Source organism: Lepisosteus oculatus, chromosome 4 (assembly GCF_040954835.1).
Source record: "Lepisosteus oculatus isolate fLepOcu1 chromosome 4, fLepOcu1.hap2, whole genome shotgun sequence".
Lineage (NCBI taxonomy): Eukaryota > Metazoa > Chordata > Actinopteri > Semionotiformes > Lepisosteidae > Lepisosteus > Lepisosteus oculatus.
Genome location: NC_090699.1, coordinates 22,757,143 through 22,780,612, shown reverse-complemented (window position 1 = coordinate 22,780,612; position 23,470 = coordinate 22,757,143). Strand labels below are relative to the sequence as shown.

Below are 23,470 nucleotides of genomic sequence, written 5' to 3'. Positions count from 1 at the left end.
CCATGTCTAAGACTACAGCCATCCTCTATACATACCACATTCTTGTTTGATTGACGATTACTTATCTTCTGGTTAATAATACTCCATTGCCTTACGAACAGTTATTTTCTTTCAGAAACCATTCAGATGCCAGGGTTAGAAAATAATGAAGATTAAAACCAATGATGCTGAACACAAAGAACTTCAACACGCATGCAATTTTCCAGCTGAAATAAAAATCACATGTTGATTTGGAAAACATGAGCTCATAATTTATTCCGTACGTGCAAAATCATCTTACTTGCACACATAGTGTTCACTCTGTTCATCGTGAAGGAATGATGATAATTTTTAGAAAAATTTATAGCATTTTGATGTCTTACTCGCTACTCCGAAATTGATGTCAATTTAATTGCTTTTTACTGAACTAGTGTTTTCCATTAAAACACATTCCTTAAAGCAGCATCTGACAGTGTGACAAAGACAAAGTGTGGCAAAGTATAAAATAAAAGACACCAGGAAGGATTACATAATATACATATTATATATGGAGTATATAAACTGAGCATCAGGGTAACTTACCACTTTTAACTCCATTGAACTTGAATAAAGCTATCAGGAAAATGACCATGGGTTTTGCAGCTGGTACACTAACATTTTGTTGAACAGATATGACAGATAACTGAATTGTGCTGACTTACATTTACCATTAACAAGGTGGATCAACAGGAGCTCAGCTGTAAAGGTCACAGGCTAGTCGCTTGTGTGGCTACTACTGGAAGCAATGCAAGCATGCTTTGCACCAGGATGTCTAGTGGAATCCTGTCACAGCCCTGTCTGGTAGGCTGGATAACCATGAGCATAAAAAAATGTACACACCAGATGAGAAAAAAAGAGAGTGCCTTTCTTTTGTAAGTCAGGGGCCAGCAGGCTCCCTCACTGCGATTATGATGTTGGCTTTGTTTTGGCACAGCTGGGAAACAGTCCATAAAAAGCATCCCAGGAGGCACCACGCCTTCAGGAATGGCTATTTAAAACAGTAAGAAGTGATTTGAAATGAATTGCCTTTCCTGGTCATTTTAAAGTAACTAGTCTAATTCTATCAAGGGAACATTAAACTTGTTAGCAGCTATGATTACCCTTCAAAATTTCCATGTGTATTTACTTACTCTAAATGGAATCTAAATAATTTAGAATTTCATGAGACTAAACCAAAACAAGAAAAAAAAAGTTTGAACATGGGGAGGTATTATTTACTGTATATTCAAGCTACCTCAACACTTTTCAGAACATAATCTCTATACTTGTTCTGCAAGGTTTACCTGGTAGCTGTTTTTTATAACTCCTTGTTGGAGAGGATGGTACAGGCACAACTTACACATTCAGTGGAAATACAAGACAGCAGAATGATAGAACTAGCACACTGGAGGAATCTAATTACATTTCTACAGATGGCGCTCTGCTGTGAATGGAATGCAGTTATGTGGCTGTTTTCAAAAATGTGCAGAAAATGACAGCGTGCCTCTAGATTAAGGAGCAGAAGAGGTCCACTGAGGATTAAGTCAGGCAGAGCTGGGACCAGTGTGGTCTCACCAAGGCTCTGCATTACTCAGTGTGAAAAACGGCCTCAAGATGCAAATAAACCCATACTGAAATATGTCACTGGCAGTAGGCCCCGTCAGCTTCAAATGAACAGAAAAATAATGCAATATCAGGAGAAGGCCGCTGCTTACCATCATGAAACCTAAAATACCGCTGACAGGTTTGGACTTTCCCTTTCCTTGGGGTTCAAGGGAAATAAGGGTCATATGAACAATTGTCTGTCGATATTGCCTTAATCTAACCAAATGCGCTTGTTAACTTTATCCATATACGGCATTTAGCAAATACCTTTACCAGTTCAGACTAAATAAGAGCATGATATATACAGGGCATGAAATTAGGCCCTTTACTGCACAGTCATAATTAACTTTTACTAAAAAAATAAAAAAAACAGTTGCACAAGGATTCTATTTATTTGGAAACCCTTTACTCATGTGTTTTTGAGCAATGGAAGATAAATATACTGCACAATTTCCTAATGACCATCACCAACACTGAAGATGGACAATGGCTTTCAGCAGTACAGAATCTGATGAACAATGGAAACTGAGACAGCCTAGAAGAGAAACCACTCTACCAGAACAGATGTTACATAAAGACAGACGATAAAAGCCTTTGGCAAATTTCTGAGTGTAAAATGCTGTTACTGCCACTGGTGTTAAGTGTAAAACAATACAATGTTAGTTATTTATTCATTTCTATCATTTGGTCTGTTTGGAACAAAATGTAGCCCATAAGAGTATTGGAAATTCACAGTTGTATAAAGTTTGTTTTTACAATTTGTGAATAGCCACAACAAATCAACTGTACACTAAATCCTTGTATAACCTCCATACCTGCACAGGAAAAAGTAAAGATCTCAAATCTGCACACCCCAAAATATAGTCAGGTCACCTTTCTCCCTCCACACTGAGCGGAGGATAACCACAAAGCCAGCCACGAGCCACTGTGAGCCCATCCCTGGATACACCTAGCTACAAACGAAACAGCCTGGATTTAAATCGAGAATATCTGGATTGAGAACCTTAGTCTGCTCAGAGCCTAAGATAAAATATAAAAAAAACTTTCTCCATCAAGGATAACTGGAGCACAGAAATAGTGAAGGTGTGAGGCAGAATTAAAATGTAAATGTTACTTAAAAACATTTGTGGTGGTGCCTGGTATGTGGTAAGGTAACAACTGCCTTTGGCAAACAAAAAAAAATGGTTGGGGGAGGGGAAACCAATTAATTTCATCCTCAATTAATCCCATTTCTTAGGAACTTTCAGGTCACACTCTGGCTGCACTCTTCACAAAGCAGGAAACTAATCTGTTTTTCTGTGACATACTTAGAATTGTTGCACAGCCATGTGCAGAGCTAATGCAGAATGTTTAAGTATACAAGCCTTCAGGAACAACCCAAAAAACATACATCAATTAACTCTAGCAGGAATATTACCATCAAAAAAGTATAAATAGTGTTTTTAACACTGTAGTGTTAAAAAAAATAAGAGAGCATTTCCGATGCTTTATTTAACAAATACTCACAATGTTTTCTAATGCTTATAGATGTTATATTTCGTGTAAATTCCACAGCCAGTCTTAATTGTGAATTTGGGTCTTATGATGTAACTTATGTAATGTACAATCTGTGTAGCATAGTATTTGGGTTGTGGGAGTAACGAACAGGGTACGCAACCATGTTTCTGAAGCCGATATCTTCAGCGGTCCTCAGATCAATTAGCTACTAACTACCAAATAGGTAGAGCACTGAATGGTCCCCTGTTTGTAATCGTCCTTATATTATTTTCTGAGGGAACTAAACATTTATAAACAATGTACAAGTACGCTCTTCTTTTTTCTCAAAATATCAGGACTAGATTATTTCTTAGAAATAAGTTTCAATATGCTCTTGTATTTACTTACATTATTTGACTCTCTGTTGCTTTTGTCTAGTAAGAAAATTCCTTGACTGTGACCTTACGGCTATATCCTTTATCTAGCTATTAGGGGGGAGAAAGACAAAACTCAATTTACTGCCTCTAAACAAGTCAGGAAATCCAACATTGTGTTGTAATAATAAAGCTAAGAACATTCCAGAAAAAACACACCATAAAGAACAACTACACTGCTTACAGTAAATGTGTTTCTGGGGTGAGTTGTGCAAAACTTTGGAATTTATCAATTTGGAATTTAAAAAATTTGGCACTTGTCTGTGCTCCATCTCATTTAAAACAGAGATGCGAGTAGGGCATAAAATGTTGTTGAAACATTTCAATGATTTTTCTCATCCTCCTTGTGCACTCAAGAGTGATATGTGGCTCGTTCATCCATACCATTCTGCCAAATATCCCCCAGGGATAAATTACTGAACTCCTACATCTATCAAATTAAACAAGACTTTTTTGCAGCTTGTAGTGCAGGAAAACGAACATAAAGATAAAAATAAGGGAAGATTTCATGATCATCTGATGAAGAAACTAGAGAGAAATATCTTTAAGGATAAACAAGTATTGCATTGGAAATATCTGTACGCACTACTTTCAAAATATTTTGGCAGCTTCAAGGGCAATGAATGACAAAATTCAACCAAGCTAGTTTCTTCAGAATGGTCAGGGAGACAAGAAGCCGAGGACACAAGTGGTAACTATGCTGAAGTGCATTCAAGTCCGGGAGGTCCCAATGGGTTGTGGGACTACTGAACAAGTTACCCAGCCATGTTGTTTCTAGCTGATACCATGGCTTCTTTCAAGAAACAGCTGGACAAGATCTTTGGATTAGCTAGCTGCTAATTACCAAAGTTTCACGTGTGTTTCACATGTGGCAAAAGTTTGTCGTGATTACATATTAATTTATCTGTATACACAGATTCGTATACGGAAAATGTGATTGTTATCAGCACAAACCTAAAAAAATACAATTTCCCTCCCAAAATCTAGATTGTTCCATGAATCCCTTTTGAAGACTACCTTCAGCTGCAAAGAAAGAGGTTTGCCTCGTTCAAAATGTGCAGCTGAGCCGTCACCGAATACCTGCACCAATCGTTCTGTTGTCATGGAGACGGTGGAGAAAAATCATTGAACTGCAGTGGATTTTAAAGGCCTACTGCACACCGTAACAAAGTCAAGCCCTTCAATTTATACCCTTGGGAACTAAAGTCTGAAACCATTTTCTTTTTTAAAAAAATCTGCTGACAAAAGAACGCAGTCCTCAATAAAAGTAAGGAGCCTTAAATTCACTTTCCACTAGTCAGTTTTGACACAGGAACATAGCGAGCTGCATGATTCAGCTGCCTAGCAGGTAGCCATGGAAACCAAAGTGCACACATTAGACATGCAGTGAAGAAAGTGAGATAAGCCCACAGTATGGGTCTGTGTTTTCACAGCTGCTCACTGCAGGTTTTACTTTAGTTTGAGGAAAGCCATCAACAGCAGCTTTCCACTCTCGCATGCTTGTAAATTTCAGTGCATGGGTGTAGATTTATTGGCGACTTCAAATTGGCTTGGCAAAGAGTACTGGTGAATAAATACGTTACAAATGTCAGTCTGCTTATTTTCTTGCTTTTGTTGACAGCCCCATCACACAAATGCAAACATAACAGCTCTAAGATCAACATGAGCTGTGATAAAGGCATTTAGGTAATATATTATGCTATTTGTATTTGATAAAATTGCAAAACAAACATGTATTGCAGTTTAAATATTTGACTGGAATAAGGTTGTTAAGTGAATATTGTATTTTGGTTCACTTACATTTTGTAAAAAAATATATCTTAAACCCCTCTGTTGGCTTAAACAGTGTTTTTGTCAGACCTGCAGAAATGCATAAATTGCTTATTTAAACCTTCACTGCAGATTGGATTGGAAAGACCTGCATACTACTTTCACATAATGTAAAAAAAAAATACTGAAATACAAAAAAAAGAAATCAAAGCAGAAGAGATAGCAAAGGAATAACCCAGAAAAAGTCAAATTTGGTCAAATAGACTTGAATAAGACCAGAATGCTTAGGTACTAAATTACTTTTGATTCCTGTCAACTACTTAGTATCTTAAAAAATACACTTTTCCTATTCTCACTGTTACAGTGTGTTTGTCTTGTAAGTCATACCAAATCCATGTAATGGGTTTTGCTTAATGTGCACTTATTTTCCTTTTTAATTATAAAACTCTTTTTAAAGTGGAGCCAAAAGAGTTCTGCAGCAGAATAACACAGAACATATTATGTCTTGTAAATGAAGATGATGAGCAAAGAAACCAAACTTGACTGGGTTTGGGCGGCCCTGCCGATGGCTTGTTCCCCCACAGAAAGCCATTTACTGGTGTATGATTCTGATACTGATACCGGAGCTCTGCATTCTTTCCGTGGTCTAGTTCAGGGCTGTGGGCCCAAGTCTGTTAGAGTTACAAATTTGTGATTAACGGCATTAAAACAAGAGCCCTTCATCTGTAGGCTCCATGTATTCTGTGGTAGCTTTTGAAGTGCGGTACTTTAAAAGCAAGTTCCCTGGCTGAATCCAAACACAGGAAAATGGACTTGCGGCACCACTCCCTCTCATCCTGCCATGAGGGCAGCAAGAAATCTGAAACAGGAAGCGCTGGATCACCACGTCTGTCCTGCACGGGTTTATCGGCTGTTGATGAAAGACATCGTGAGACGCCATCTTTAATTATCGTCCATTAAATTTATTCATGAAAGTGATTTGTATTTATTGCCTGTTCAATTCTAAGCAGGTACCTCAAATATCATGCACTTTTTTACAGTGCCAATAATAACCTATACAGAGCAATTACTTACTCATCCAGGACTGCTGAGGCAATGGAGGTTAGATGCTTCTTGTGCCTGAACCCACAGAGGCGCCACCATTCTTGAGTATTTCATTACCTTTGCAGACAGTTTTCCTGTTCAAATTATCAAAGCCAAATTATCAAAAGTATTTTCATACTTGGCGTGTTTGTGCTCAGTACACCCAGTATTAGTTATAGGACTACAGAGAAACAGATTAAAATACGTTTGCTGGTCCAGATGGCTTCCTCTCATCTGTGACCTCTCTGAGACTCTAACGGACACCAGATGTCAACAGTGCTCCAGATTTTGTTTCAGTAACATTTTAAATCACATTTAACCAAGTCAGATCTGGGTTTGCTTGCTTATAGACAGTATGCAAATACTGCTCTTCCCTGTTGCGGGTGCATCTTCTCTTTTACAGAGACAACCTTTAAAGTTTTGAACAGAATCAAGTGCAGAATTTGGTTAGACAGCTCGCATGTGTTCAGAAAGCAGCACACCTATTGTTCAGCTCTGGCAGTGAGAAGTTCTTGCTTTCTGGACTAAAAGAGCGCGTGACGTTCTCAGACAGCTGGACATCAGTACTTACATCCTGTTTTGGAGTTTAAAAATCTTCATATACCCCTGTATGCCCTTCTACATTCTGTGTTTAAATATATGGTTTCTTGCTGTCCTTAACATGACACTCATGGTAACGCAAGAGGTTGACAGGGTCTGCCGGTGGTTTATAAAATGCCCTTAAAAGGGCTTGAGAGAAGAGAAAGCAAAGATACATCTGCTTTACTCCAGATAAATTCACTAAGTTAATTATACAACAGTATATATGGCCTTTAAAGTCCAGCTCATACCAACTCTGTATTGTTCATATATACAGAATTCTGTATATATTGTTCCATATTGTTCTTAATAAACAGAATATTCTAAATAGAAAAATACATTGTGATATTTCATTAATTTAGATCAAAATGCAATGCTTCCATACACATTCGTGTTCCTGTCTTTTTGTGGACTCCCATTCCCATTCCACAAAAATGAAATGCCACAGAGTTTGAAAACAAAATGTAAATGAAGTACCCGTTTAGTTTGTTAAAAAAAACCTGGGGGAGGCCGACATCATCTGCATGTCAGCAGTAACCATCTTTGTGGGCACACTTGTTCACATTCTGTCTCCATGCTGTTAGCAAAACCCTTTCCACCCGCCCACCTTTCCAGCCCTCACAGACACAAAAAGAAGGACACAACTAGGTATGACCGGCATAAAAAAAAGGAAAGAATTGAAAGCGTTAGGCCACAAACAGATGTTCCTGAGACAGCACTGGAATAACAAAGCAATAAAAGTAGCTGTGCAAAGGATAAATTGTGAGTAGAATGAATTGGTGTTTGATCTAGGAAAGCCTGGAGAAGATCTGAATACAAAACCACCAGACCTCCTGCAAGGTCAGAGAAAAACTCGCCAAGTCCCTGATGGACAGAAGACGGCTGCCGGAGGGAGACTCCTCGAGAGGACACTGCCCTGCAGAGGACTGACTCTGACAAAGGGTAACAATGTTAAATAACTCAGTTAAGTCCTATTTTGACATAATACGTCAAAATATAATAATAATAATAGTAAAAATAATAATAATTTTGCATAAACACTCCCAGAATTCCCTCTATCACTTGAGGGACATCGCTTGGTTATGCTTTGACCTGTCTTAACGAACTGGGACAAACTGGTTCATGCTTTTGTTTAAGTAGCGCCCAACCTGCTGGCTCATCAAGGAGCTCTTTACAAAAACAAGTATGTCCAAAACCCGACAGCTAACCGTCTGACTAGACCTTGTTCTGACAACCCTGTCTTCATTTCAACCCTGCACTGTCTTCCTGTTCAGTTTCATCTAGACTTCAAGATCTTGCTCTGGACTTTTAAGGCCACAAAGGGTTGCATGCCCTTATAGTTCTGATCCCCTGATAAATTACTGGCCTGACCACTAACTGGACTCCTATCTGTCATTTCAACAAGGCTGCTAACAGTGGGCAACAGATCTCAAGCCATGCTTCTTGTCTTAAATATGAAATCAAGTGTACGCTTCCAGCTAAAATGTTGTTTTCCCAGGAGGTATTTAGGAGGTATAATGTAGGAATAGTGTAGGAACATTATTGCTAAAGATTTGCAGTAGCTTTCTCTTTAAGCATCAGCACAGTAGTTCTGAATTTATAATGAACCTTTAAAATAGAAACAACCTTCATTATTTATAACACTGATCCCGACTGGAATTGCATTTGCCCACTTGGTGTATACTAGACTTTTTTGTACAGAAACTATTTGAATCTTGTTTATCAATGCTAACCTGCTCTTTTCCCAACTGTTATATACTGCACTGCTTCGGAAATGGATAATCAAAAGGTCTGTTTAATATCCCAAAAATTTCTCACATTTCTCAGTAAATCTGACATTTTCAGTGTTGTGAATTTTGTTGGTGATTTAAATCAGTTTATCTGTTAGTTTGGGACACAAACTGAAATTAAGTACTGTAATAATGCATTTAGGGCTGGAAACAAAAATGACTTCTTAACAAAAAGAAAGGTGGGTGGCCAGAATTAGCTGCCCACCCATTTTATTGAAGCTGGTTCCATCGGACCTTTCAAAAAAACAGCAAAAAGATATCTTTTGATTCAGCAATAGATACTAAGCAAGGAATACAGACAGGAAGGCTTCCTTTGTTTGCAAGCTCTCTTAAAAAATACTTGCTTTTATATCTTAGTTTGAATTATGTTTTTTTAAAACGGTCAAACTCACCGGCAACAAACTCAAATGCTGCCTGAATTTCAGAGATATTCTGGAGTAAAGAGAACCATCTATGCTAATGTTCCTTCATTTCAAGTAAAAAAGAAAGGCATCTTATCAGCCATGGGCAGAGAGTTGTTAAAGAGACATACCAAGCAAAACATTTTGCTGTGGTTCTGAATGGAGGTTCACACACATAATTCATGTCTGTTCGACACCAATCAAAGTAATTAACAAAGCCATAAAGCTACCCCTTGGGAATCAACAGGTTCTGCAAAAGATACACAGTAGTCTGTTATTAAACAAGCTCAATTTGAAAATGGCTCATAAGGCGTAAACTCGTATAACGGAAATTAAATTCCCATTAGTTCCTGTGTAATAATCTTTGATTGATTCCATAACTCACAATGTTCCCTCAAACACCCAACCTTCACTTTAATACAGAACAGAAGTGCATTCCTAATTAAACTGAGTGACATGCTTAAAGTCATTAGCCGATGCATAAACAACGGGTAGGAAAACAATAACACCCCTGCACTACAGTACAGTCTTTATATTATTAGTCATTAGAAAATGCATTAACATTAGGTCCTGTCCTGTACTATATGCTCCTAACAAAAATTTAAGCCTTTATTATAAAAAAGTTAAGATGTAATAAAACCTCATCCGAGAAGACGCAAGAAAAGAAGAATCTCAGAGATTCATTAAGACAGCCCAGCTCTTAAAAGTGAAAATCTGGTCATTAAATGAGAATAACAAGTAGGAATTACAATAACTCTTATAGTCGAAAACTCATAAAGAGGTTGCTTGTATAGCGAAGGATTACCGTACTATTAAATAAAAACCACTAAAATTAGCTTGAATTTTGACAATATGCATAACAAATATCTTTGTAAAAAAGTAAAACAGTATTCTCTTTGAAAAGGAAGACACATTTTAAGTGAAGGTGAAAGCAATTAAGGCTGAACATATTAAGAATTTGTAAACAATTCTGGACAGGTTTAGAGATGGCAAATAGAAATGGCAGCCATTTATTCAATAGATGGCTACTTAGCTGGGTCAGCACTGGGTCAGTTTAAATAATGTATGGGCTTCTATTTAAATGTAAAAAATGGAAAGCTACTCAGCCCCTTCTTTACAGGAAAGTTATTACACAAAATGAAGCCAAAAGTCCCACAATGTGCAAGAAATATTCTATTCAACCACTTTTAGTTTTACCTGTTGCAGCTGACTTATAAACAGCTGACTCATTTCATGCAACAAAACCTGCACTGCTAATAAAGTGCAGAAAGATTGAGACAAGAAATTCTAATTAAAGTCCATGACTAAAAGATATAATCTATCTCCAACATGATTACATTCCTCATCCAGTTTACAGATTTAGATTTCAAGTGTCTGAAACCATCGACGGGAGGAGAATGAATATATGTGACATGAGTGAGTGCTGTATGTAACCCGTCATTTTGGTAGAAGCTTTGTTTTGCGCGTGTGCAATGCCACAGTCCACAAACTTGTTATCTGCAGAATAAGTGGGCTGACATGGTAATCGTGGAGAAACAGAGAAAATGTCCACTGCTGACTTCCTTTTTCTCTTCAGGGGATAAGCTAGCTCCAAATAAAGATGTGCAGCAGAAGAAATATTTTTTAAATCATTCTTCACTGCCTTGGGTTGTACTGACTCAGGAGTACAAAGATAAGAGAACTGGAATTCTGAGTGGGAGTTTTCTTATTGTAGCATGCCCAGCTGTCACACTGCCCCTCAGAATACTATCACTAAGTAACTAATGACCTGTGGTGCCCACTACACAAGAGCAACACAAGTGTTTTCAATTTTTAATTAGCATATATTTTGTGATGCATGCAGTCACTAGATAACCAAGACTGATTACATAACTTTCAGATTGTTTCAGAGGAATTTTTCCTCTATTTTGCAACAATTAGGGCTGTCTGCCAAAAGATATGATGGGCTTCAATGTTGCTGGCGTTTAAATAACCTCCGACCCTTCAAATAGCCAAGTACACACACTGACTCAGTGCCAAAATCAGTGTCCTGGTCAAAACAAATGGCTGGAAGATACAACTGTGTGGAAGGTGTACAAACAAAGCAGCTTATTAATTCAGTCGTCCGTAACACTTCTGAATACATTATACTCTGGACAAGCCCATCAACTGTAAATATTTTTCCCCTGTTTTTAAGTGCACTGTACATAATCAGACTGTATGTATTGCAAATAAATGTATCTCTTTAATAATTTGTAACATTTCATTATTGGATAAAGCCGATAGTTTAAAGGTCATGTCTTTTAATCAGTATTTGTTTAGGAATCCTAGCAGGAAAATGTTAAAGATTGTTCTATCCTCCTGTTGCCTTAAGAAAATTAAACATCACCACGCATGGCTATAAATAAATGCTGAAGGAGTCAGTACAAGCAAAGTGCTGTACAGGTACTGCAAAAAAAAATATTTGTACAAAGAAAGGTGGACTAGACTGCATTCATAAGACTTTACTGCAGTACTGCAAAGAAATATTTTACAAGTAAAAGGTACCAGTGCAGTAATTTCAGTTTTGACAGTCAAGAGGTACACTAGCACCACCATAAGGTACAAGAAAGAACTGCACATTTGAGGCGTCTTGGATAAGAGTAATACTGCACTTTCGAATTCAGTTCTGTGAACTTCCTGGGTGTGAGCAGAAACTACCTGGTGCAACTGGTCTGGTAGTTTCTGGCATTAATTCACCCAAGTTAAAAGTTCAGAAGATGCAAACATTTTGATTTAAAGTTGGGTGCCAATTTGTGTCTGTCCAATCCTGGGATTATCTATACAAAAAGACTAAATAAAGAAATTTAAAAGTTTAACTTTTAAACATGTTTCTGTTCATTATAACTGCAATGTGAAGTTTCAGAGATTATTACATAAAAAGTACATTTTACTTTTTAAAAAGGAAAATTCCTTTGACCAAAGCTAACAAAAAGCCTTTTAAGGATACCTGTTAATGTATCCTTACAATGAATGACCTATTGGTTGTCTTTACCAGTAAGCGTAATAGTTATGTGTATAAAACACACAGAATATGGTTTTTAAACCTTATCAATGAAAGTAAAGATTTTGAAATCCACCCCACTCATTAAAAAAAGATTTAGAAAGATTTGAACCAAGAGTGCACAATATGAAGAATCTGAAACTCAGATGCTAACTGATTTTAATTTCACATTTTTAGGTATTTAAGAAACCCTCTGCTCTCAGGAAATAAACTTTGATAACCCTCAAAATAATATCCCAATAGAAGAATAAACACCAGGCCAAATCTACAAAGAATGTATGGATGAAATCACGGAGACCTAAAAAACAGAAACTGACCAAAACATGGCCTGTAAAGAAAGAGCGGTGATAGAAACAAGAGCTCGAACAGCTGCAGTAGGAAAAGGAAATGAGGCAGCTGTTACTCACCACAGCTGGATGCCCAGACACACTGCTGGGCAGAGTTCTGCTCTAAAGAGTAACAACTGACAAGACCCACCCTTCTTAGACTTGGCACCTATCTTCAGTTTCGAAGGCCACGCTATCTGCGTTTTCGTTTCCTCCATGACCTGTGGAAAAAGACAACATAAACAGTTTTGAAACAGATGACGTGCTTATAATTTGACTCGTAATTTGAAGTGCCAAAGCATTAGGGGGGGTCAATCGGTTTTTAGAGATTGTACAGTATGTAGAGGAGACAAACAATAGGGTGAAATTAAATTTCTGCACTACACGGCTCTGCAGTTTCGAATAAAATCCAAAATTAAAAAGGAAAAAAGTGGATTTGATGCACCATATGAATATTCAAAATATCAAATTAAATTTTATTTGGCCTCCAAGAAAGACATTTAAAATTTACTTTGGGAGCCAAGGTATAAACCCTCCTTAAAGAGTACAAATTACATTTATTTTTACTACAATTGTCTTAACAATGAACTTTTTGTGAAGACCACACAGTACATACAATACCTGAAGATTTGCTGCTCTATTGAAAAAAAGATTTTTGAAATACACGAGTCCACAAGTTACCTTCCTAAGAACACAAACCCGATATCTTTGACTGTCTTATTTAGGATTGAAATTATTATGAATGATTTAAATTATTTGGGAATCGGCATATTTCACACAAATACTGCCTGTTGTGGTAATAACGTACAATAACATTTTCCAAAGCTTTCCTTCTGAATTAACACTAGCAGTAACAACTCATAACACTAATTTTCTGTAGTTTTTTTTTTGTTATACAATAATGGCTCCAAACAAAGATGATTCACATTATTTATTAAATTAGTTAAAAAAAATCAGTATCAGCAAAGTTGAAATCACAAAACATTTAGTGCACAGTGAATATCTGGCACACTGAAAACAAATGTTAAGAACTTCAAACTAATTCAGATCAAGTTTTGTGTCTGTGTAACTGCAAGTGGTTCAATTTGTTTTCTTTAAATTTGCACCACAGGAATGTCACAAATCAGCAGAATTTTCTTGCCCTTCTGACTCAGCAGCAGAAAATGGGTATATAATCTCTGCATAATAAAATTTCCACTGAGCTTCTACAAACTAGCATATTTTCCACTGCAGTTCTGGTAGAACAGAAACAAAGTACTCCACACAGCACAGCCCGATTCCTGGACAATAATTCCTCACCTACTGCAGCTTTCCTGAACTACTTCCATGTCTGCTGAAGTGGAACTGTATTAATGTGAAACAAAATGCAGAGGAATGCAAGATTACTTACATTACTTTTTGGCTGAAGATCTAGTTCTGGCAGCTGTACCAATGAATTTTATGTTTGATTTGAATGAATTGCAGCTGTTATTAAACTGCAATAACTGATATAAGGGTGCCATGGCAGTCATTTGAACTAATTTGAAATGCCATTTTAGTCATCTAAACAAATCACTATACAAAAAAATAAAACTTGTAAATACTGACTCAATTCACAAATATTATTAATGTGTAAATCTGCTCTATTTGCTTATTACACTGGCACACAAACTTTGAATTTGCTGTTCATACTGTAATAAAATTGTACACGGACATAAATTACTTCAGACAGAATTCCATAGGCTCCAGCATTGTAAAGCCTGCAGTATAGATACAGAATAAAAACTGTTCTTGAAACAATGTTGCTGCTTTGGTAAATCCATAGCCTCTTACAGAACAAAGAGTAGGCTGGACTGACCAGCAACGTCAGACTTAGTCTAACCTGTGGTCTGTTCACTATCCAGAAGATGTAAAGCAAAGCCTGCAATTTCAAATGTTGCATTAACACCTTTTTCAAGATATTCACTGCTGTGTACACCGTGCCCAAACCTGACTAGAACAGAAAAGAAAAAAAATTGGTTAGACCAGACCACAACACCTAAACATAGGACCAAACATTTTGAGTCATCTAAGGAAAAACTCAGTCACTGTTTTTTCTCATTGGTGTTGACAGACATAATATGAAAAAGGATCTCATCCAGCCATTTCTTGAAAGAAACCAAGGTACCATATTCAAAAACATGGCTGGGTGGCTTGTTCTATATTTACATTACCATTTGGCTAAAGAAGTGCCTCCCATTCTTGGTTGTAATTAATTTCCACAGTTTCCAGTTGTGCCCTCTAGTTCACTTTGAAGAAATCCTCAGGATTGACATTGCTAGTGCCTTTGAATACATGTATTAGGTGCCCTTGTAAGCTTCTCTGTTCAAGCACAAAAGGTTCATTTCCTTCAGCCTGTCAGTGTAGAACTGGATGACAAAACTGTCCACAGTAATTTATTCTGCTCTATTCTATGGACATCCCTCCTGAAACTAAGCGACTCTTAGAGACGATTGTGCAGATAAACACGGTAGGACCAACGAAAATCTTGACTCGACATTTATGACCAAAGAATCCCCCATGGTCGTCTTTTTGCCATTGTCAACAATAATGTGTTATTTCCAGGTAGAGCTCCTAGTTTTCTAGACGCCCTAAACGAGCCCAGCTATCGTGGAGCTCGGATGACTCTGAAGCTTTCTTTACTCTGCATCCTTCTGTAGTAGAGGATGACTGTCTTCCATGGGCGCAGAGCCATCCAACAAGACATATTTGGGCGCACTTTTCCCAGCAGAATGGATGGTCTTGGGTTATTGACCTGGTCAACCACGGTACACTGAAACAGTCCCAAATTCACTTGCAAAGCAAGAATACCATTTAACCCAATCCAAGAGACAATCTACACCAACAACAGTTGTCAGAGCAATTCCCTGCGATCATCATACTGCACATCTAGCAGGAAAGGTTGTACTAGTTATTTAAATGATCACACCATAAACCAACGTGCTCCTTCAGAATAAACCAACTGGTATTAAGTACATCTATCTTCATGCCAATTGGAAAACTGTTTACTACCCCAAATTTATTTAAGAAATTGCACAGAACTTCTTTTGTGGTTTTGAAAATGGCATTCAGCTGTGAGAAAAAAAAGTAATAGAGAAGGTTTTTAACTTAAAAGTCAAAAGTAGAACTTGTACCCCATGACCTGTCAAGCATTTTCATTTATGCGCACGCACAGTTTGAACAGGCTTAGGGTAGATCAGTTTCAATTACACCCTGAAACAGGATATATAAAAGGGGAATCAAACAATTTGGAATGTCTACATTAAAGACAGAAACAGGATAAATAAAATCTGTTGAATCTAATGGTAAGGAATTTATGGGGACAATGTCAAGCCAAAGCCAAAATATGTACTGTTTAAATTTAATTAAGTGTGGTTAATGACTCAAAAAGGTAAAACAACGTTTATGTGAATTCTGCCTTTATGTGCGTTTTTGAGCCACTGTAAGATCTTCCTCTAATGTTGACTTTGGAAGGTATTCTTTGTACAATAAGTCCTTTTCCTGAGGAATTTTCTAAAAGTCCTTGTTAACTGAAGGAAACGTACTGCACAATCAGCTAACGCGTGCAGTGTTTTATTTCAATTTTTTTCCACTTTCTCCAGCAAGTCAGCATTGTTTCTCAGCATGACATTTCTGACTTCAGCATGGTAGAAAATACACCCATTGATACAAGTTAGTCGTTTAAAAATGTAGTCTATCTTCTTGCTAAATAACTTTGTCAGGTCATTATTCCTTTGTGGCTACAATTTCCCATTTTTTAAGAACTGCGTCACTTGTTTCCAAACATCTGAAAAATGTCTACTGTAATGAGACTTGAGTGGTTTGATGAGTCTACATCACATAACAAGGAACATATGGATGAATTCAGTACAAAACAACTATGCTGAGGTCTAAGAGTCACAGCACGTTAATCTCTAATGTCACAGATAGACTTGTACTTAGCTACACAAATCAGTAGTCACCGTTCCTACCCATAATCGCTTTACCTCAACAAGGAGATTTCATACATGAGAAAACCAAACATGAAAATGATTCCATACATGAGAGCAAAGCATCAGGTTGAAGTGATAGAACCTTGGAGAGGTTGAAAACCATTAACACACTCTACAACTGGTCTCCATTCACTTTCCATCCTTGAACTTGTAAAGCCAGTGAGTGTGATCTTGAATAGTCTTAGGGCAGATCTTTTCTGCATTCAAAGAGGCCATTCTCTTCTAGACTTGCTCGTGTTTGAAAAAGCATTTCCTTCCATTAGATCAGAGCACTCACACACAGGGGATGGTGCTGAGGCACTGGGGTTAACAGCGTCCTCACAGCCCTTCAGTCTTGGGTTCAAATCCAGCCTCAGGCACCCTGTGTGGAGTTTATACGTTTTCACATGGCAGTGCGAGTTTTTGTCAAGTGCCTTGGTTATCTTCCAACCTTTCAAAGATATGCTAGATATGCTAGCTAGGCTAACTGGCATCTCTAAATTGTCCCTGTGTGTGGATAAGCATGTGCCCTGAGAAGCTCCCCTTGCTTGCAATGCTTTCTGGGATAGAATGTGGGTTTTCACAACCCTGACTAGGAATAACATACTCGGATAATGGATGTATGGATAGCTGCACAGGAAAAGGCCTGCTGCACAGGGCAGTTATTTAATCTAAACAGGCTAGGAGAAGCTTAAACACTCAGTGTCTCTGAGGATTACTCAGCTGCAGTGTCCAATGAACAGTTTTACAGCCACCTTAATATCATTACAGCTCATTTCATACTTTAAATACTGTCTCACTGACGTATATATAAAAACAAAAACCATCAAAAGCCTCCAGAAAATTCTTGAGGGCAGCAGATGAATAATTTGAAATACGATCAAGAAAATCCCCACACGCATTGTGTTGTCTTAAAATCGGGGCTTTGACTCATGCCAACTACAAATTAGAAATGCAGTACTGTACATGGTTTTGGCTGCCCAAGCCTTCCCAAGTCCATTCCATGGATAGCTCACAGCTGTAATTCTTAGTTTTAGACCAGAGTAGCAAGAGTGCTAATGACAATACAGCTGGCCATGCTGAAAAGAGTGACAATAGGTTTAAATGTAGCACAGGTCTCAGTTGAAATGCTCTCTGCCCTGTCAGATTCAATGAAAACCACTTCGCATCCATTCCCATAAGATGTTATTACTGAAAGGCAGCCGTTTGGCCTCTCTACCCTGTTTGGTAGTAGGTAATAGATCCAGGAAGCTCATCCAGCCATTTCTGTAAAGAAGCCAGGGTATCGGCTTGAACAACATGGCTAGGCAATAATGGAGCAAGGTGTCTAGCCATGTTTGCCTCTTGTTCTCAGTTTTAAAGTTCCAGTTCCTGCACTGATCCTAATGCGTCACACGTGGAGAAGGACAAACCTACATAACCGTATGGCTTACAGCAGAAGTCCAATGCATTGCCTGATTACCGATGCATGTTTTTTTACATGTATGCAGTGAACTGCATAAATATCCACCCTCTTCCGAAAATCTTCCATTTTGTTGAACTTAAAAACGTACTCTTTATGAAACTAAATATTTTTATATTAAACTTGACAGCCCAAACTGAACAATTGGATGGGTGAAAGAAGTTAAATGTCATAAAAAACTGCAAAGAAAAACAAAAACTAGAGTGTGTTGATAACATTAAATATTCACTCCCTTTGCTATGACAAGCTTAAATCAGATCAGGAACACAAAAAATACTTTGATATGCCATAATTAGTGAATGACCTCTGTGAACTATAAATGATGTACTGCAACAAAATGGGACATCACTGGAAGGGAGTGAATACCTTTACAAGGCTCTGTATACATTGAATTGGGAATAAAACTGAACTACTAGATAAGATTACATGTTTTTGCAAGAGGACAGAGAAACAGACATTTATAGAAACTGCAGAACCAAGCCGGTCGCAACTAAAGCTTCCATGCTTGTATTGGACACTATAATAATAATAATAATAATAATAATAATAATAATAATAATAATAATAATAGCTTACACTTATATGGCGCTTTTCTGGACACTCCACTCAAAGCGCTTTATAGGTAATGGGGACTCCCCTCCACCACCACCAATGTGCAGCATCCACCTGGATGATGCGACGGCAGCCGTAGTGCACCAGAATGCTCACCACACATCAGCTATCAGTGGGGAGGAGAGCAGAGTAATGAAGCCAATTCATAGATTGAATTGACACTACATACAGTACATTCATAGATTGACACTACATACAGTGGGTCCAAAATTCTTTGTAGTTCAAGACAATTCTGATTCTTTGAAGGTTTTCTTGGGAATTGCACTGATGTTTAATTAGAAGACAATTTTCCAGTACTTTATGTGTCCACTACTCCTATGCAATAAAAACTACGATTCACAAGTTATTTCTATATGACAGAGGGAGGCTTTGGGTTAACTAGGGGAGTAAGATTTTCAATTTGATAGGCTTTTCCAAAATCTTCACAGTCAATTGTTCAGGGTAAACCAGTTTTAGGAAGTTGTATATACTGTAGAAAAAAAAGTTTTGTTTTCTTTCAATAATTTAACCAGACCAATATATCCCAAGTATTACTGTTTTACAATAGAAAAATCTTAATATATTAAGAAATTACATGAACTTGTAGTTTTGGTACTAGAGTTCACAAATGTCTAGCTACTGTATATACTGAACAACCTTAATGTTAAATTGGTGGATATTAAAATGAATTATATGAAACTGCACAAGAGTCTAATTTGTTTTATTTTTTCCCATTTCTTTTAAAAACCACATACAATTTATTTATCCAAAACCAGTTTTCAGGGTTCAAGGACTCAACTCACAGAGGGTGTGATCTGCTTTATGTCATTCTAAAAACATACTCTAAAATTCTGTTATAACACTTTTTCACTTTCATAAAGAAGGTAATTTAAAACTTTCTCTTCAAACCAGCTATACATAACCGCTACATGTACGGTATCGTTTTGAATTTCAAATTAGAAATACCTTCATATAAATACACCATCACAATTCAACAGGTGTTCACTAGTTAAGTCAAAAACGAGCTCTGTTTTTCTAATGCCATTCCTTTCCTATACATTTTATTGAAATGTGCAGCTATCAAAGTAAACTACTTCCTTTACATGGCTTTACAGTCTTTCAGTGCCTCTGTACAGCCCACAGCTTTAATCACAAGACTGCCAACTCATGATGAGTTCCACACCTGGAAGCCCCTTTAGAACACTTCGGAAGACAGAGCATTTTCCTGCGTTAATTCCAAAAACGAAAACATTTAATTTTAAAATTGGTTATTATTCACAAGGGACACTACACAAAGTCTGAAAGATTTTTTTTTCCCCACACTCCCATTCTTACTTGAGTGAGAATGGGCCATGGACGGTGTTAGAATGGTTTTTAAAATGAGCCATGTTAGCCAGATATTCTTTCTGCGAAGCCTGGGCTACATTCCTTTTTCTGTGCCTTGGGGTCCCCTTGCATTTAGTAGTAATAACTCCTTGCTTTCCTTCCCAAAGAGCTTTACACCTTAGATGGGGCCCATTCCATCCACCACCAGGCTGACGTGTGGCAGACAGGCATTTCTCTACACAGCAGATCGGGAGGAAAAGTGAGAAAATGCTATTCTTTAAATAGGCCAGACTGAGCAGGCCCAGAGAGGAATTTAACCAGAGCACCAGGGGTGACACCCTTATGAGCAGCGCCACGGGATCTCAGATGACCAAGTAGTCATAACCTTGATTCAATATCTTCCTTCCTATGCCACAGTATCCCAGGTCAAAATGATGACTTTAATAAGTGTGGGAGTAAAATTAAGGGACAGAAATAAAAACGCACTAACAGTTGATTTAAAAAAGCGGAATTTATTACGTCAATAGTATTTTGACAGCTAAAAAATAGACAGATGGCAAAAATGTTAATCTCCTTGGTCATATATGTATAAAGATTATTCAAATCTGAAAAATATTTAGCTAATTTTAATATTTTTAATTTAAGCATTTGCTAGTCTTGGTAGAAACAAGATATAGGATAGTAGATAGTAACTTCTATCAACTGGAAATTAAATTTGCTACAATAAGCAGATGTACTCGAGATCTCTTGGTATGAGATGCACAAGAGCTATAAAGGTATCTCCCACTGGACAGAAAGATGTGGATGTAAAGAGCAGAACTAAAAGTTACAAGGAAGACAAACAACTCAACTATTAAACTGGAGTGTTATTACAAAACTAAAGGACTCACCCTTGTAACACAGAAGGCTAGCGTCCTCCATTCTGGAATGTGCGATGCCCTGTATTTTCCAAAACCAATACCCTTAATCCTAATTTAATTAACAATTAATCTTTTTAGATGAAATAATGACGTATTTTAAGAATTATTATTGTGGATGTGGTGCAAGAAAATGTCTCACATTTTCATAAAAGAAAATACAATATTCTTATGGAAGCTAAATTACACCTAATACAATAATAAAGATGGCTTAAAAGTGTTTTTAAAATTATTTAAAGCAAAGGGAAAAATATTTTTGCGAAACCTAGCCACATTGTATCTTATTTGCCCAAAGTGACTTACATTTCTACAGCAATTTAAGTAAGATACCATGCTGAAGGGTAAGACAGCAAGTCAGGATTTGAACCTCCAATTTTCCAGTTTTGGAAAGAGCCCTGACCACTGTGTGACAATGCTGCCTATAATATATGCACAAATCCTCAATCGTTACCAAGATGATTCACGATGATCGTCTATTAATCTTAATAGCCCTACCTGACTTAACAATGATTACATTTCAGTTGCGGCACAAATATTTATATAAAAATGCCACATTGTTGAACAGTGGCACTTTTTTTTCAGTGAAAAAAAAACAGATCATTTTTGTCGTACTTGCATGTTTTGGAATAGCCAATCGCTTTATGCATCTCTGCTTTCACCTATGATCGCTGTGCAACACTGTGTAACCCCTTACACTTACCTAGCGGTTTTCTAGACACTCAAAGCGCTTTACAGGTAATGGGGACTCCCCTTCACCACCACTAATGTGCAGCCCCAGCAGCCATAGTGCACCAGTACACTCCCCACACACCAGCTCTCAGTGGGGAGAAGAACAGAATGATGAAGCCAATTCATAGATGGTGATTATTAGGAGGCCATGATGCCGGGGTAACAACTCTACTCTTTTTGAGAAACACCATGGGATTTTTAATGACCACAGGACCTTGGTTTTACGTCTCATCCAAAGGGTGGCGTCTTTTTACAGTATAGTGTCCCTGTCATTATGTTGGGGCATTAGGACCCACACAGACCACAGGGTGAGCACCCCCTGCTGGTCCCACTAACACCTCTTCCAGCAGCAACCTTAGTTTTTCCCCTGTAGGTCTCCCATCCAGGCTCACACCTGCTGAGCTTCACTGGTTTGGCAGATGTAAGTTGCAGGATGACATGGCTGCTGGCATAAATATGGGAAATGAGGAAGTGTGGGTGTGGGAACCCGCCCACCTCCAAGCTCCTCCTCTTCCGGCACCTCACAGACAACACAGCCCCGTATGGAGGCTCAGTGCTGCCTGGAGGAGAGCTGCGTGCCTGCAAGCACCTGGGAGGTCACAGGGGTGGCCGTTCTGCTGTCTAATCCTACCTTCCCCTTGCACTCAATCAGCTCTGCACTGCCATTCGGGGAATCCGGATCACGAGCACTCGGACACAATCTGAGGAATTCCCAGTGACATGACCCAGCTTAAATTCCGATAACAGAGAAAACTTTAAAAATACACTATCGTCTCCAGACCCATTCTTAGGTGAGCAATGAAAGTCATAAACTACATTTAATTTTTCCTTGGTTGAGCATGAATGGATTCAGAAGTCCAGCCATGGACTGGGGATCCAATAAAATGGACAGAAAAGACTAACTTTAAAAGAGGGGTTGGGTTACTTTCCTGTCTGATCACCTACACATGCATATATGATTGCTGGCTTAGATGGTGCTTTGAAGTGCACTGGAATTACTGGACCTTAGAAACATGCATACTTTAACTTTAAAAAGTTTTTGTTGTGAAGAAATAATTAACACAATGTGTAGACTATGGTCATGCACCAACTGTACTGGATCTGTAAACTGTATACAACATTTAAAATCTTAAAACTATAGAACAAATGTGTGCAAATGTTTGGCTACATTCAAGGAATGCAAAATAAGCCACAAAATTGCTGACACTCTGTAAATATCTACTTAAAATGACTGGGATTGAATAGGAGGAAATGCCTCTAACTAACCCCAGAGAAAAGACAGGAACTGAAAATCCTTTTACTTAGCCTTTTCTATCTCTGTTGCTATAAATAGAAAAGAAAACAAGGTTCAAAGCAGTCCACCTGCCAAGTGACAGGCAAAGTATGAAAGGAATCAGGGGAGTCAGAGAGCCTGAATGTCAATGCAAGTAAAAACTAAAAACATAAAGCCAGCAGTAAGGTATCACAGGAGGTTACAGTTTACTACCAGTGACAAAAAGACCGTAATCAGGTTTATGACCATGTGAAAAAGAACTGGCGTTTTTCCAGTCACAAACTCTTGTTCCTCACCTTGAGATGTCTTGGATTTGTGATGTCAGCTAATTTGTGCTTGACTCTTTGTTCTGTGGATAAGCATTTCCACTAAGAATGAATCAACACACTGATGTATTGGCATTATATAGAAGGATACAAGAGGGATTTTCTACATTAAAATGGTAAAGTGTTGATTCATGGAAAATGGTCAGCTTAATAAAACCTGAAATCCTCTATCCCAAAGAATGCAACAGTCTTCATTTGCTGTACATATATGCATGCTCAACTCTAAAAATACATGTATACTGATGTACTTTTTGCTATTTAGTTCTTCCTCCTATATAATGAAGAGCCCTTAAGTGAAATCTCTTGGCTTGTGCTGCAACTAAATCGGTGATCGTATTTCATACTGGCACTATTTATACAAAGTACAGCTGGAA

The 23,470-nt window shown here is 37.8% G+C and overlaps 1 protein-coding gene across 7 annotated transcripts in view; it reads right to left on the bottom strand.

Moving 5' to 3' along the window:
* LOC102684717 (protein bicaudal C homolog 1) overlaps window positions 1–23,470 on the bottom strand; it is a 91,044-nt gene that overhangs the window by 26,280 nt on the left and 41,294 nt on the right. For 6 of the 7 annotated variants that reach the window (XM_015346879.2, XM_015346880.2, XM_015346881.2 and 3 more), the window contains one exon: window positions 12,635–12,704. In XM_015346879.2, the coding sequence (XP_015202365.2) occupies window positions 12,635–12,704 (70 nt within the window). Of the gene's footprint in view, window positions 1–12,634; window positions 12,705–18,510; window positions 18,533–23,470 lie in introns of those variants that run through there. The other variant, XM_069188950.1, reaches the window with a different exon arrangement.